At 39.2% G+C, this 18,145-nt stretch overlaps 1 protein-coding gene across 1 annotated transcript in view; it reads right to left on the reverse strand.

Annotated features, from left to right (window-relative positions):
* Positions 1–18,145, reverse strand: part of ITPR2 (inositol 1,4,5-trisphosphate receptor type 2) — a 502,163-nt gene that overhangs the window by 399,689 nt on the left and 84,329 nt on the right. Inside the window, exon 3 of the mRNA XM_081311949.1 lies at positions 146–261. Within this exon, the coding sequence (XP_081168075.1) occupies positions 146–261 (116 nt within the window). The remainder of the gene's footprint in view (positions 1–145; positions 262–18,145) is intronic.

The following is an 18,145-nucleotide window of genomic DNA, read 5'->3' on the forward strand; positions in this document are numbered from 1 at the left end:
ACTTAAAACTGCCCTACACTTTTCAATGTGTATCTGAAATCTCTGTGTGTTGGGTGAAATCACAAAACTAGAAAGCTGTGAATACATCTTTTGTCATTGCTGCTCTAGTCCAGCCTGAGCAAGACACATGCAGCCTGGCCCTTACCTGTAGTTTCTTCAGCAAGGCGGCCTCTGTGTGGTTCCCCTGTTTGGCTTGCTTGGCTTTCCAATACTGCTTCTGGGCAGAATATCGATTCATAGGGCACACCTTGAAAAGGCAGTCTATGACAAACCAACAAACACAACACTGTAACTAAGGCTGCTAGCATTTCTTAGACTTCCTTCATTGCCTAGTTTTGGGATCTTCGAATTTCTAAGTCAAAAGAACGTTCAAAAGTTATATAACCCACCCTCTAGCTATTAGATTTCTCCTTTAACATCCTTTTCAAATAATTGTACTTAGCTAAAATAAACCCTTCTTCATTAAGTTTAAGTTTTTAAAAAAAAATATAGCCAGTGTGATTTGTAAAGAAATAAAACCAATATAATTATTATACTTTTTTATTTATTTATTTTTATGTGGTGCTGAGGATCAAACCCAGGGCCTTGCACATGCGAGGCAACCACTCTAGCGCTGAGCCATAACCCCAGCCCCTACTTAGCATTTCTTAATTGTGATGGGGGACCTAGTCTTAATGCATAGTATGAGATCAGTGTCTTATCTGACCCAACACAATTAATACTAATCCATGGTAGATATTTTGACAGCCAAAGCTACACAGAAAACAGAAACAATCACAGCTGATCATTACAGTCATCCATTTCCCAAGTTTCTGAATACTTTGAATGAACATGGTGTGGAACCTCAGAGACAATGGGATATGATGGAAGCATAAAGCAAAACAGAACAAATACGTAACAACACCAAGAGTATAGTCCTAATACTGCTCCCAAATATCAAGATAGGAAACCATAGTTGAATACTGTGCCCATGATATCTCTAAGTCAAAAAGCAGAGGTGGGGCTGAGGAAAGTGAAGTTGGCCAAATATAAAACCTCAGATTGTAAAATCTCTTTCCATTTTAGGGCCTTGGATTTATGGTCCCCATCAACAGTCTCCCCATAGGTAACATCTGATTTTACACTACAGTAAATAACCAATCTGCTTCTGTGTGGGAACTAAGACCACAGGACTGTCTGGGCTGATAGATGGGAAACATAGGGCAAGACAGTCTTCTGCAAAAAGACTTCTCCTGGTGGTGGTGGGGTACATGTGGGTTTAATTTTCTCTCTCTGCCTCCTTTAGAACACATTTTTTTTAAATAAAAAAAAATCTACGTGTCTTGGGCTGGTCACATATTTTGTCTTAATTCTAAATTTACTGCATAATAAAAGTATTAATAATAACTGCCACACCTAATTCACAGGGCTGCTGAGATGCACAAAAGGATAATCTGAGTGAAAATTCTCTGCGAACTCTGAAGCCCTATTATAAATGTAAAGTATTATTATTAACATTGCCTCATTCTTCCAGGAATAGCCTCACTAAGATGAAAAGATGACTAAACCCTTACTGAGCTCTCAGCAAAAGTGGATTTCCTGGAGTACACCTGAACCTGCACCAAGAGGGCCCAATTAATGACAAGGTGTTCGCTCCCGGGACATTCGATGCCATGGAGTGTTTTGTATAAAGTTCTCGAAGTCTCTCAAATAGAATGGCAATGAGCATTATCTCCCCATGACCTTGTAATATCATTTAAACTTTGCAATACAATCCCTAACACCAGTTCAGTCACAGCCTTTGACAAGCCCCCTTTTCTCCTGCATGAGGGAATTCAGCTGTATCAGACCCAACAATCTCTCTATCTTCCTCACCCTGCTTCTAAAACTGGCTGTCTCGTATTCCTTGGTGTGCTCCTTCTCTAAAATTAGAGGTGGGTATATGCTAAGAAAGCACTTACAGAGGCTTCTCCGCTAGAAATCAGCTCAGTGTCACTCTTTAATTAGGTAACAACCTCTTTAACATTTAAAGATGCAAGAATTTTTTTTTAAAGAGAGGTTTGCCTCGTAACAAGTACCAAAAGCACAAGTAAAAAAGGAAGGAATTTGAGTCGAATATGTTAAAAGTTTAACCTTCAGACCTCAGGCCAACAATCTTGCAGAAATACCGAAGTTCGAAGTTCGGGATACGTTAGTAATGCAACAAGACATGACATGTTAGATCTGGCAATAGTGTAAGAACAATGGCTTAGAATGGGTACTTTTTTTTTCTTTTAACAGCCATGAAAGGAAACTAAGCCACCCAGAAGTTTCACTTCAGCCTGATTTCAAATGCCAGGGTTAGAGAAGAGATACGAAAGCCCTTCTCAGGGTGCAGAGCAGGAAGTTGGCTGTGAGTCAAAGAACTAGCCTTTCCACTTGACGCCATGTACACCTACCTGCAGGGCACCATCTACACTCCACTTCCAAGACCCATCTGAACAGTATTGAAACATTTTGCTTTGTAACTAAAAAGCACTTCCTAAAACACTTGTATCTGAGATCGTTTCTGCCCCAACCTGGAAACTGACTTTAGCACTCCATTTTAGGCTATTACACGTAAGGCTGGGTCAGGACACCAAGTTCCTCTGGGCATGGTGGGAAAAAAAAAAAAAACTTGCTTTTTCACTTCTCCACCCTCCTAAAGATGTCTTAAGATTTAAATGAGCGGCTGGAGTCTGCGGCGCGCGCTGGGAAGCGGCGAGGTGCCGGAGCGGGGGTGCAGCGATGCGGATTCTGGGGGCTCCTGCCAGCGGCGCAATGGCCTGCTTAGTGCTGAGTTCTGGCTTTGAGAGGAGGAGAGAAGCGGTCCAGTTCGGTTCTCGACACCGGTCGGACCACTGAGGAGGACAGCGGCCGCCATCTTGGAGACCGGATGTAATCATCCCTGTTTTCTACTGATCTCAGCTCATTCAGCTACGGAACAGGTGATTTCAGGCTGGCATTTGCCTGCGTTTCGCAGACAGATCGCTCAGGCTCAGGGCTAGAGAACCTGTGGAGAATACTTCTTGGGGCTCGCTCCTAGCAAAGCGTGCACCGAGCTCTGAGCAGTCCGGTTCTGGTTCCCGCAGCTGCTTTGGCCCAGGGCTGGGGAACCCGCGGAGACTGCGTATTGAAGCCAGCTCCTAGTGGAGCGTGCATCGAGCTCAAAGCGGCTGGGTTCTGACCCCCGGAACAGTTTTGGCCCAGGGCTGGGGAACACGCGGGGACTGCGTCTTTGAGCCTGCTCCCAGCAGAGCGTGCACCAAGCTCGGAAGCTTGGAGCGGCCGGGCTCTGGCTCCCGGAGCTGCTTTGGCCTAGGGCTGGGGAACCCGCGGAGATCGCTCCTTGGAGCCTGCTCCTAGCGGAGCGTGCATCAGGCTCGGAGAGGCCGGGTTCTGGCTCCCGGAGCGGCTTTGGCCAAGGGACGGGGACCCCGCGGTAACTGCTTCTCGGTCCGGGTCCTGCTGGGTGCAGTGGGGGCCAGAGGGGCAGAGGGGAGCGGCCGCCTGCACCCAGAACAGGCCAAGTGACCCGCTGGCGTGGTATCACGACACCCCAACTGCAGCTGGGGCCGAAGAGAGTAGCCGCCTACGCCTGGAACAGGACCAGTGACCCGATGGCGCGGTAGCCAAGTCACCCCATTTGGAGTAGGGGCTGTGTAGAACCGCCATCTGAGCCTGCAAGGTAGGCAGACCTGTGACCCACTGGCTGGACAGGCCCGGTAGCCTGCCAGCGTGGTGGACACTTAGCACCGAGGCAGTCACGTCACACTGGTTGGAGTGGGGGTGGAGCAGAGCCGCCGCCCGTGTCCGGAAAAGGCCCAGCGACCCGTTGGAGAGGCAGTCAGGTAGCCCCATTTGGAGTGGGAGCTGAACAGAACTGCCGCCCGAGCCCGCAAGGTAGGCAGACCTGCGACCCACCAGCGGAACAGGCCTAGAGGCCTGCCAGCATGGTAGACACGTCACACCAATTGGAGTGGGGGCAGAGCAGAGCCGCCACCCGCGCCCGCAGGGTGGGCAGACCTGCGACCGACCAGCGTGGTAGACAGATCACCCTAATTAGAGGAGGAGCACAGCCACTACCCGCCCTGCAAGGGAGATTTTCCAACTATACAAGAGCAATATAAATAAATAGGGGGAAAATTTCAAAAACACAACAGTTTCACCAAGCAGAAAGAAACGCGAGCAGTATGAAAAGACAAGGAAAGAAAGGACCACAAGCAATGCAGGTCAACTCAACTTTAGAAGAGGTAATAGCTGCAACAGATGGAATGTCAGATAAAGAGTTCAGGATATACATGCTTCAGATGATCTGGAGTCTCAAGGAACACATGAGACAACAAAATCAGACAATGAAAGATCACTTTGACAAGGAACTACATAAACAAATCCAGGAAGCAAAAGATCAATTACACAGGGAGATAGAGGTAATAAAAAACAAACAAATAGAAATCCTAGAAATGCAGGAAGCAATAAACCAACTTAAAAACTCAATTGAGAATACTATCAGCAGAGTAGATCACTTAGAAGATAGAACATCAGACAATGAAGACAAAGTATTTCAACTTGAAAAGAACATAGACAGCTCAGCAAGACTGCTAAGAAACCATGAGCAGAACATCCAAGAAATATGGGATAACATTAAAAGACCAAACTTAAGAGTCATTGGGATACAGGAAGGCACAGAGCTCCAAACCAAAGGAATAAACATTCTATTCAATGAAATAATACGAGAAAACTTCCCAGACTTGAAGAATGAGACAGAATCCCAAATCCTAGAAGCCTACAGGACGCCGAATGTGCAAAATCATAAGAGATCCACACCTAGACACATTATAATGAAGATGCCCAACATACAGAATAAGGAGAGAATTTTAAAAGCTACAAGAGAAAGGAAGCAGATTACATTTAGGGGTAAACCAATCAGGATAACAGCTGATCTCTCAACACAGACTCTGAAAGCTAGAAGATCCTGGAATAACATATTTCAAACACTGAAAGAAAATGGGTTCCAACCAAGAATCGTGTATCCGGTGAAATTAAGCTTCAGGATGGAAGATGAAATTAAAACCTTCCATGATAAACAAAAGTTAAAAGAATTCGCAGCTAGAAAACCATCTCTTCAAAAAATCCTTGGCAAAACATTACAGGAAGAGGAAATAGAAAATAACAATGAAAACCAACAGTGGGAGGTAGGACAGTAAAGGGGGGAAAGTAATCAAAGAGGAAAACAAATCAGGTTTAGTAACATTAATAAACAAATATGGCTGGAAGAACAAACCATATCTCAATAATAACCCTAAATGTTAATGGCTTAAACTCACCAATTAAGAGACACAGGCTAGTTGAATGGATCACAAAACAAGATCCAACAATATGCTGCCTACAGGAGACGCATTTGATAGGAAAACACATACATAGACTGAAGGTGAAAGGTTGGGAAAAATCATATCACTCATATGGACTGCGGAAACAAGCAGGAGTGTCCATACTCATATCTAATAAAATAGATTTCAAGCCAAAGTTAATCAAAGGGATAAAGAGGGACACTACATACTGCTCAAGGGAACCATATACCAACAAGACATAACAATCATAAATATATATGCCCCAAACAATGGTGCAGCTATGTTCATCAAGCAAACTCTTCTCAAGTTCAAGAGTCTAATAGACCACTATACAATAATCATGGGAGACTTCAACACATCTCTCTCACCACTGGGCAGATCTTCCAAACAAAAGTTAAATAAGGAAACTATAGAACTCAATAACACAATTAATAACCTAGACTTAATTGACATATATAGAATATACCACCCAACATCAAGCAGTTACACTTTTTTCTCAGCAGCACATGGATCCTTCTCAAAAATAGATCATATATTATGTCACAGGGCAACTCTTAGACAATATAAAGGAGTAGAGATAATACCATGCATCTTATCTGATCATAATGGAATGAAACTGAAAATCAACGATAAAAGAAGGAAGGAAAAATCATGCATCACTTGGAGAATGAACAATAGGTTACTGAATGATCAATGGGTTTTAGAAGACATCAAGGAGGAAATTTAAAACTTCTTAGAGTTAAATGAAAACACAGACACAACATATCAGAATCTATGGGACACATTGAAAGCAGTTCTAAGAGGAAAATTCATTGCTTGGAGTTCATTCCTTAAAAAAAGAAAAAACCAACAAATAAATGATCTCATACTTCATCTCAAAATCCTAGAAAAAGAAGAGCAAAACAACAGCAAAAGAAGTAGAAGGCAAGAAATAATTAAAATCAGAGCTGAAATTAATGAAATCGAAACAAAAGAAACAATTGAAAAAATTGACAAAACTAAAAGTTGGTTCTTTGAAAAAATAAATAAAATCGACAGACCCTTAGCCATGCTAACGAAGAGAAGAAGAGAGAGAACCCAAATTACTAGCATACGGGATGAAAAAGGCAATATCACAACAGACACTTCAGAAATACAGAAGATAATCAGAAATTATTTTGAATCCTTATACTCCAATAAAATAGAAGATAGTGAAGGCATAGATAAATTTCTTAAGTCATATGATCTGCCCAGATTGAGTCAGGAGGATATAGACAACCTAAACAGACCAATAACAATAGAGGAAATAGAAGAAACCATCAAAAGACTACCAACTAAGAAAATCCCAGGACCGGATGGGTATACAGCAGAGTTTTACAAAACCTTTAAAGAGGAACTAACACCAATACTTTTCAAGCTATTTCAGGAAATAGAAAAAGAGGGAGAACTTCCAAATACATTCTACGAGGCCAATATCACCCTGATACCTAAACCAGACAAAGACACTTCAAAGAAAGAAAACTACAGACCAATATCTCTAATGAACCTAGATGTAAAAATCCTCAATAAAATTCTGGCGAATCGGATTCAAAAACATATCAAAAAAATTATACACCATGATCAAGTAGGATTCATCCCTGGGATGCAAGGCTGGTTCAATATACAGAAATCAATAAATGTTATTCACCACATCAATAGACTTAAAAATAAGAACCATATGATCATCTCGATAGATGCAGAAAAAGCATTCGACAAAGTACAGCATCCCTTTATGTTCAAAACTCTAGAAAAATTAGGGATAACAGGATCATACCTCAACATTGTAAAAGCAATATATGATAAGCCAGAGGTCAGCATCATTCTGAATGGAGAAAAATTGAAGGCATTCCCTCTAAAATCTGGAACAAGACAGGGATGCCCTCTCTCACCACTTCTGTTCAAAATAGTCCTCGAAACACTGGCCAGAGCAATTAGACAGACGAAAGAAATGAAAGGCATAAAAATAGGAAAAGAATAACTTAAATTATCACTATTTGCAGATGACATGATTCTATACCTAGCAGACCCAAAAGGATCTACAAAGAAACTATTAGAGCTAATAAATGAATTCAGCAAAGTGGCAGGATATAAAATCAACACGCATAAATCAAATGCATTCCTGTATATCAGTGACAAATCCTCTGAAACGGAAATGAGGACAACTACTCCATTCACAATATCCCCCCAAAAAATAAAATACTTGGGAATCAACCTAACAAAAGAGGTGAAAGACTTATACAATGAAAACTACAGAACCCTAAAGAGAGATATAGAAGAAGACCTTAGAAGATGGAAAAATATACCCTGTTCATGGATAGGCAGAATTAACATCATCAAAATGGCGATATTACCAAAAGTTCTCTATAAGTTCAATGCAATGCCAATCAAAATCCCAACAGCATTTCTTGTAGAAATAGATAAAACAATCATGAAATTTATATGGAATAATAAAAGACCCAGAATAGCGAAAACAATGCTAAGCAGGAAGTGTGAATCAGGCGGTATAGCGATACCAGACTTCAAACTATACTACAGAGCAATAGTAACAAAAACAGCATGGTACTGGTACCAAAACAGGCAGGTGGACCAATGGTACAGAATAGAGGACACAGTAACCAATCCACAAAACTACAACTATCTTATATTTGATAAAGGGGCTAAAAGCATGCAATGGAGGAAGGATAGCTGGGAAAATTGGAAATCCATTTGCATCAAAATGAAACTGAATCCCTTTCTCTCGCCATGCACAAAAGTTAACTCAAAATGGATCAAGGAGCTTGATATCAAATCAGAGACATAGAAGAAAAAGTTGGCTATGATCTACATACAGTGGGGTCGGGCTCCAAATTCCTCAATAGGACACCCATAGTGCAAGATAAACAACTAGAATCAACAATTGGGACTTACTCAAACTAAAAAGTTTTTTCTCAGCAAAAGAAACAATAAGAGAGGTAAACAGGGAGCCTACATCCTGGGAACAAATCTTTACTCCACACACTTCAGATAGAGCCCTAATATCCAGAGTATACAAAGAACTCAAAAAATTAGACAATAAGATAACAAATAACCCAATCAACAAATGGGCCAAGGACCTGAACAGACACTTCTCAGAGGAGGACATACAATCAATCAATAAGTACATGAAAAAATGCTCACCATCTCTAGCAGTCAGAGAAATGCAAATCAAAACCACCCTAAGATACCATCTCACTCCAGTAAGATTGGCAGCCATTATGAAGTCCAACAACAACAAGTGCTGGAGAGGATGCGGGGAAAAGGGTACACTTGTTCATTGTTGGTGGGACTGCAAATTGGTGCAGCCAATTTGGAAAGCAGTATGGAGATTTCTTGGAAAGCTGGGAATGGAACCACCATTTGACCCAGCTATTCCCCTTCTCGGTCTATTCCCTAAAGACCTAATAAGAGCATGCTACAGGTACACTGCTACATCAATGTTCATAGCAGCACAATTCACGATAGCAAGATTGTGGAACCAACCTAGATGCCCTTCAATAGACGAATGGATAAAAAAAAAGTGGCATTTATACACAATGGAGTATTACTCTGCATTAAAAAATGACAAAAATCATAGAATTTGGAGGGAAATGGATGGCATTAGGGATGAGAGGTGGGAGGGAAAGGGAGAGAGAAGGGAAATTGCATGGAAATGGAAGGTGACCCTCAGGGTTATACAAAATTACATATAAGACGAAATGAGGGGTAAGAGAAGAATAATACAAGTGGAAGAAATGATTTACAGTAGAGGGGGTAGAGAGAGAAGAGGGGAGGGGAGGGGAGGGGGGATATTAGAGAATAGGATAGACAGCAGAATACATCAGTCACTAGAATGGCAATATGTAAATCAATGGAAGTGTAACTGGTGTGATACAGCAATCTGTATACGGGGTAAAAATGGGAGTTCATAACCCACTTGAATCAAACTGTGAAATATGATATATTAAGAACTATGTAATGTTTTGAACGACCAACAATAAAAAAAAAGAAAAGAAAAGAGAAATGGAAACAGAGAAAAAACTGTGAGGACTTTAAAAAAAAAAAAATGAGTACCTAAAACCATTTTGCAAGCTATGGGGCAGTGAATGAGAGTGCCCTTCTCTTAACAGAAGAAACCCGCTGGCTGGCCCTGATGTACTAACAAAATCAAGCATGAGAATCAAGTACAGCACTCTGTCAATATGCAGACTCTTACACTTGACCTAGAAAGATACATAAGAAGCAATCCAGGTGGACAATTATTCCACGAGATGTTTCAGATAAAAGCAGAAGTACATTTAAATATGCTACGTATTCATGACTTTATTGGCCATTATCTGCTACCATGGAAATCAAACATTTAATTTTCTACAAATGTCATTACTCCCATTAAGTCATAAGAACTCTCTGACACTGCCATAGAAACACACTTTCATCAAACCAGTATAGAGAACATAAATATTATTTGATGTGCACAGAACTGTAAAGGTTGCTTCAAAGGGCAAGTAAGATTTTTCTCTCTGAATGAGGTCACTCTTTGAAGGTTCTATTCATGATATCTGTAAAACCATGCTTGAGATTTGCCTTTCTTATAAGAGATTTCCATGACTGATCTCTCTAATCTTATACAACTCAATAAATGTCTAGAGTCCCTAATCAGTTATGAAAATTAAAAATATACAATTGAGTTCCAAATAAATATATGAATGTTTCTGATTTAATAAAAAAAAGATTTAAATGAGGCAAAACATATTAAACCATCAGCAAATGGCTGTCACAAGGCAGACATTCAACAAATGGCTCTTTCATGGTAGCTTGTAAAATTACCTCATGCTGATTACAAGGAACATGGTTGCCAAGGGTTTTATTACCTCCACGTGGAGGAAGCTGGGGATGGAAAGGCTCTAGGACTTGTCTTTTTTTTTGCAGCAAAGATCCATGATGACAATGATTTCTGGGACAAAGGGCAAGCTGGGACTCTCCCAGTGATAAAATGGAAAGTGGTAAGAAAATTCTCCCTAGGGTAAGGAACAGGCAGACAAGAGACCACTTCCTACTAGCAATTAGAATTCAGGGCTGTTCATGGGAGTGGTATGCATTCATTAGCCAAATTCATAGTGGTAACTCTGTTTTTTATTTTCAGTTTCTCCAAGAAATGCATCCTAAAATACATGCTCGTATAAAACTCTTTATGTTTAGAAGTGTCAAAAAGGCATGTGTTTTTCTATTAAAAATAGAAATTTCAGACCAAACATCTACTTCCCTTGCCTTGCCTAAGGGAAGGTATCTAAAGAGGAAAATATGCTTTAGAATGCTACAAAGGCCAAGGAGAATTTACTGCATGTGTTAGCAAACATTAAAATTAATCACAACACGAGTTGGCAACCATGAAAACTGCACTATAACTTTCTCTAGCCAATAGTCAGCTATTTTACTACTGAAGAGGAAGATAAATGGTCTTTTGTAGTTACAGGCTGGTAGAATACTAAAATGCTAGCACTTGAAGGGCCCTCAGATAAAATCCAACCTGGAAATAAAGAGGCAAAAACTCAAAGAGTGAGTTGCATAGGTCTTTTCCTGATAGAATCTCTAGAGTGAAATAAAGAATACATATGAACAAGTGGAACCACATACAGGATACTGGAAATGCCCTGACAAGTGACTGCCTAGCTGCCTTGGCTTTCCATTACAGGTGTTTCTGAAAAACACTTGGGGTTATCAATTAATAAGGTAAAAATGTTAATTTTGGCTCACAGTTTCAGAGGTCTCAGACCATGGTCACTTAGCCCTGTCACTTTGGATCTGAGTTGTGGCAGAACATCACAGAGAAGAACATGTGGTGGAGCAAAGCTGTCACCTTATGGCAGCTGAGAAGAGAGCGGGAGGAAAGGGTCAGGGGTTCCAATATCCCCTCCAAGGTTAGAACTCCAGTGACCTAACTTCCTTCCACTAGGCCCCACATCCTAAAGGTTCCACCACCTCCCAATAATGTCTCAGGCTAGAGACCAAACCTTCAACAAGTAGGCTTTTGGAGGACATTCAACATCTTAAAAAGACATTAATGCCACACTTAGTTTGCTGAATACGTCAACTACTATGAAGCACTTTGTAAACTATAAAGAGTACTGTATAGTGACAATTAAAGTCATTCCCTCTTCACAACACCCTTGAAAGTTAACCAGATTATCTCCATGTTACAGACGACTAAGACTTAAGTCCACAAAGTTGGTCAGGAATTGAGCTGCAATTAGAACAGAGAGCCTCTGAACCCAATTCAATGTGTCACTACTAGTCAAAGGTACCATTTGGAAGACAGGTTTTCACAATGAGGCAAAATCTGGCTCATGATAAATACCATTCATAATTCTACATATACACCTTGAGGCCACTGAGAACAAATCTAAACCAGCTTCTACCCAGTGGCCCTAAATCCCCAGACAGCATCCTTCTGACCTATTTTAACTTGGATTTGATTAGCATAGCAGGATCTCCTCAGAAAGCACTGTTCTTATTATATATACTACCAACACCTCTTTCCCATAATAGAAGTGTTTGGCCAATTGCAGATTGAATTCTTAAGGCATTAACTAAAGCACTTGTTAATGTATTCAGCAAGTTTGGACAGTAGAAAATATACTGGCCAGACAGTTATGTCTCGATTCTCATCCTACCACAGTCATACACATAACACAACTTCTAGAGAAATACTATGAAGTTAAATATATACTTGTATAATAGCTACAATATTAAAAAGAAACTAATAGTTTTTATGGGAAATTTGTCATATATATATCTCACCATATAAATTCCAAAACATCAATAAGAATGTTATAAAATATTAGTCTCAAAGAGAAAAATTATCTGACTCAAACATTAATGAGTAAATACTCAAGAACAAATGAAACTTTATCTTTTGCTTCATTTGGAATAGGGAAGAAAAATAAAATTCAAATGCATTAAGGCTAATTTACATTGTTGACAAGGTTTAAGTTTCAGCATTAATCAAACCATTATATTAGACATAAATGGAACTTGCTCCCAGAAAATTATAATGTATAATTTTTCAATTAACTTTCCCAGTCTCAGTGTCCTATGTTAACACTGATAATCAAAAAAGTATAATGAGCACACTGACTCAGAAATCAAAATACAAGTTTCTAAATTCCATTACATAGGGCTGGGATTGTGGCTCAGCAGTAGAGCGCTCTACCGCTCGCCTAGCAAGGGCAGACCCGGGTTCGATCCTCAGCACCACATACAAATAAAGGCATTGTGTTGTGTCCATCTACACCTAAAAAATAAATGTTTAAAAAAAATTCCAGTACACAAATATCAAATCCAAAAGGAAGGAATTTATACATACATACATATACATAGACACATAATGTATATGTACTTATATTAAAATATGTATTTCCATATACCTCCTATATATCAGGGAGCATGGTTTTCACGTGTGTGTCTATCTCATTTAATTATTCTACAAACCCTTAAGGTAAGTATTAGTTTTATAAGTGAGGAATGAGAAACAAGATGTTTTACAGCTCAATCCTAAAATCTCAAATTTTTAGACTTAATCCAGATCAATCTGTTTCCAAATTCCATCTTCATAATGTTATAGAGAACACTCTATGTTTGTTGAATTAAAACTTTAAAAATTAGGTCTAGGTACATTTGCTGAAATTAAAACACATAACATGATAGTCTTAGCCTTTCCTGGCTTCAAATTCTGAGAGATGCTGTGATTTCCTACAAGTACTCAAAATTACATCAGAAAGAGTCCATCTGAACATCTTTATGAATATGGTAGAAGTGGTACAAAAGCAAGATAAAAACACCCAGGAAATTATATGGCCTCAAGCCCTCCACTTAGAAAACAATAATTCTCTAATAGATGAACAATTCAACTGTTAATACAGGTAAATTAACTTTCTAGAGATAGGCTTGTTTCTTCATATCAATTTTAGCATGGCAATCCTAACTCCTGGACTAAATATTTGAATTTTAAAAGTCTAGCCCAGGGGATTGGGGTTGTAGCTCAGTAGTAGAGCACTTGCCTAGCATGTGTGAGGCACTGGGTTCGAATCTGAGCACCACATATAAATAAATTAAGGTACACTGACAACTAAAAATATATTCTAAAAAAGTCTAGCACAGGATATTTTATGCAAGTAACAGTTATGTAATTTAAATACTTGGATTGAAGATTGTGTGCTATTCATTGTTCCAGGGCTGAATTAATTGCTGTTCTCATATAGGAGACCCAAAACAATTCAGTTTGTTATGCTAGTCCTGTGAGCCAAAATTTATGCCCAAGAACAAAAAGATCATAGAGTCCTGTTCCTCACTATTATTTTAGATTCATGCCCAAGTAAGTCTAGTTTTCTACTGATCATTACCACCATAAAGCACCTATATATAACTTAGGAGTCAATGGACAAGAACTTCAGAACAGTTTACAAACTAATTGTGCAAGCCAGGTTAGAAACTAATTTATTTGGTCTCAACATGCCCTGTTTGAATGGAATGTAGAGGAACTAAATGACACAATAAAGGAAAAGAAAGGTAAATAGCAATTGGAAGTAGCAGGTACTTTCTCAAGAAACTTATTTCTGGTGTGTGGTGTGTGTGTGTGTGTGTGTGTGTGAGAGAGAGAGAGAGAGAGAGAGAGAACGCGCATGCACACACACCCACACACACACACACACACACACACGCATGCATACTGGATTACAGTGTAAGATACATTTCCTTCAAAGAGTTCCAATAATAAGTATTTAGAAGTTGCTATTCTAGAAGATAACACATGTGCAAAGGTTAGTGAACTTTAAATTTATGTGAAAAAAATAGCATAAATGCATAGATCCTATGGACAAGAGACAAGGGCAAGAGCCCAGACTAAGAGAACTTTTCTTTACAATATGAGTGACTTGTGAAATACACAAAAACTACCTTTTTATTAACTGACCTGTTAAATTTGTATACAGGCAATTTTAGTGGAGGAAGATGCCCATTTAAAAAAGATCTTCCTCTTTTTTCTCCCCACACAAGTTGACTTCAGCCTTTCCGACAGCACCCATCTATCAGCTGTATCTTTCATAGTCAACAAGTATTGGATGTAACTCTATTTTCAGTGCCTATTATTTGATATCTGGAAGATGTTCAAAACCTGTTTACAAAATAAAATTCTTACCAAATTGCCTGAGAAATAATCATGAGATATCAATACTTTCTGCTCTGAAAATTTTTAGTCTTCCTTTTCTCCTATTAAAATAGAAATAGCTGAGAGGGGATTTTCTAAGACGTCTATTTCATTTTCCCCCCTTAGAACTTGAGAGCTCCATGAGGGTGAGGTGGACTGGTACAAAGGATCTGGGGAAGACACCTTTTAAACTACCAACAAAAAGAAGAATGTTGTTCATCAAATTTTCAGATGATGTAGACTGGGGAGAATAGTTAATTTGAAAGATAAAAACCTAGATTTTTAAATAATCTCCACAGGACAAACATCAATTCAATTATACTTTATACAAACATGAATATAAATATGAAGTTCAGAAAAAAAATCAACTACTTAAGTACATGATAGAGGGGAAACACCAGGGCTATTAGCAATTAACATAAAAACTCTTTTGAAAAGGCTTTATCATCTCAGGCTTGAGTTCAACTTAATATAATTAAAGTGACTGCTATGATTTAGATATGGTTTGTCTTCCAAGGGTTTGTGTATTGTGAGCTTGGCCCCCAATGTGGCCTGTAAAGAGGTGGTGTGTCCTTTAAGAGGTGGGGCTTGGTGAGAGATAAGTAGATCACTAGTGATTGTTATGGTTTAGACATGAGGTAGCCTCCAAAGTTCATGTGTGAGAAAATACAAGAAGGTTTAGAGGTAAAATGATTGAGTTATGAAAGCCTTAATCCAGTCATTGAATTAATACCCTGAGAGGGATTAACTTGGTGATAATCTGATAACCGAAGGCAGGTAGGGTATGGCTGGAGGATATAGGTCATTGGGGGGCATGCCTTTGGGGTATGTATTTTGTTTCTGGCAAGTGGAATCTGTCTCCCTCTCCCTCTCCCTGTACCTCTGCCTCTGCCTCTCTCCTTCTTTGTGTGGTGTCCTGAGCCACTTTCCTCTGCCACACTCCTCCACTATGAGGTCTGGCCTCATCTCTGGCCCCAAGGAATGAAGTAACCATCTATGGACTGATACCTCTGAAATCATGAGCCCCAAAATAAACTTTTCCTCCTGTAATTGTTCTTGTCAGGTCTTTTGTTCCCAGTAGCAAAAACAGCTGACTGAAACAGGGATGCAGCCCTTGGAAGGGATTAAGGTAGTTCTCCTGGAACCTTGGTGAGTTCTCAAGAGAGGGTTGCTATAAAAGAGCAAGAAAAGTCCCTCTCCATCACTCTCTGGCTTCCAGTCTCCCATACTAGATCTCCCTCTCACAATGGCTCCCACCATGATACCATCTGCCATGAGTAGTAGAGCCAAGGGGGCCCTCACCACAGCCAAGCAGATGTTGGTGCCATCCTCTTGAACCTCCAAAACTGTGAGCTACATAAACTCACTGATTTACAAATATCCAACCTCGTATTTTTATAGCAATAGAAAACTAAGAAATACAGTGAGCACACATCCCTATGTACCCATACTATTTCTGGTTTATGTCTGTGGCCTGAGGTTGACCAATAATCATAACCTTTTTACTCTTAAAAGTGTCCTGGTTTTGACAATAATTATATGCTCACTCCAAAATAATCTATGAGCATTGTGTTATAATGGCTTAAAACCCGATGCCACCACTTTAGGCTGGTTAATAGAACAATGGGATCTCAACCAGAACAAGAAACACACCTAGATAACTGGGCTCAATTGTGCATGGCATATTTTAAGCAGCATCTTAACAAATTAGTCTGTATCCAGAGTTGAACAAACCAGAAAGCAAGAAATATGTCAGGTTTTTTTTTTTTTTTTTTTTTTTTGAAGAACAGTAGTAGGAACTAGGAAATGTTGTATGGCAGAGATAAAACAGTTCGATAACATTACTTCATATTGCTGAAAGTCTACAAGTAAAACAGAAAAATTCTTTTCCCTATATTAATTCAGGGGAAAAAAATTTACTTCAAACTAAGAGAAAACTTAGCAACAACTGGAGGAAAATCCAAGAAAAAATATTACTAAAAAATAAACTTTTGTTCATCATGTTGTGATGAAGGCAGATGAGAAATGGTGCCCAAGGGGTCTTACATCAAGAAGGAGGTTTCTTCCAAATTCGCTTTTTTTTTTTTTAATGAGAATTGTAGCAGAGGTGACGGGCATGAAAAGGGCAGAGTTCATGTCCTCCATTTACATAAAATTTCAGAACTTCTCACCTGCCTCAGCTGTATTTATCAAACTTTGGTTTGGTTTGACATCTCAGCATTACAGAAACCAGGAAATCCCTGTCCTGGACCCTTCAAGTTTTCTACTACTAAATGTCTGTCAGTACCAGGTTAAAATGCTCACAGTTCATGCACTTTGTAAATAAGCATTATTATTACTTCCAACTTTACATTCCAGATGAGCAAATACAGTTGTGTTTATATCTTGGAGTTTCAGAAGCATGACGCTTTGTGGTATTTTGCCACTTAGGTATTTTAGTTTGGTAAGATGTGCCCAAATTAAAAGAACATGAACAGAGAGCCAAAAGTGGAAGGCATGGAAACCAGGAAACACCTCCTTCCCCCAACACACACACACACACACACACACACACACACACACACACACACAATAGCATTATAATGTTTAATAACTAAGTACAGCGTGTCAAGCACAATGAAAGCTTTACTTAGATACATCAATTTCCAAAAAATAATTTTGAGACAGGCATGGTTATCACTCCCATCATACAGACAGTGAAATTAGTATCTTAATGGTGCGGTTCTGTCCAAGGTCACAGAGCTAGCAAGTGGTAGAGCTAGGATTCACATCCAAACAAGTTGACTTCAGAGCTATGCTATTATACAGTACAGATGGAAAGGATACAACCCAGCTATTTTGTATGTTTGGAAGGTGGAGCGATGAAATGTTGAAGAATTAAAATATGGAAGGAAAGGAGGGACTTCCAGGAAGCAGGGTGGACACAGAAGTAGGCGAAGGAGAGATAAGATAACAGAGTAGCTGAGACAGTGGGTGAGATGTGGGAACTACAGGAACAGCTGTGCCATTTTCTTCTTGCATTTTTTGTCTTCCTTTTATTCTTTTTTCTTTATTCTTTTTTCCTCCATAACTTTAAATTGTTGTTCTCTTCCACCATTCCTTAGGCTCTTCCTTTCATTACTACCTTTTTGTGGTTTTGTCACCTTTTCTGTTTTTCTTTATCATTTTCTTCCTTTAACAATCTTAGTTTACTCTGTCTCCAGTATTTCCTTGATTTGTTCTCTGAACTTTCTCTTTTCTTTTTTCTCTCCCTTTCCTGATTGTAAACTCCGCCCCCCTCAAAAAAATGTATTTCTTATTTTCTTTGGATAAGATTATAGCTTTTATCTTTCAAATAAAACCATAAATGATTTGGATATTTTCTTAACCAAACTCAACTTAAAATTAAGTTTCAAAGACAAACATATATATCTAACAGAGGACTTGCATCCAGAAAAGTACTGATATAGCTCGATGACAGAAGACACAGTCCAACAAGACCTGAACAACCATTTCATGGAAAAATGATACATGGATTGCTTTGACTATTCTGGGTCTCTTATTTTTCCAAATGAATTTCATGATTGCTTTTTCTAATTCTATG

The sequence above is a fragment of the Spermophilus citellus genome, assembly GCF_964194105.1.
Source record: "Spermophilus citellus genome assembly, chromosome: 10".
Taxonomy (NCBI): domain Eukaryota; kingdom Metazoa; phylum Chordata; class Mammalia; order Rodentia; family Sciuridae; genus Spermophilus; species Spermophilus citellus.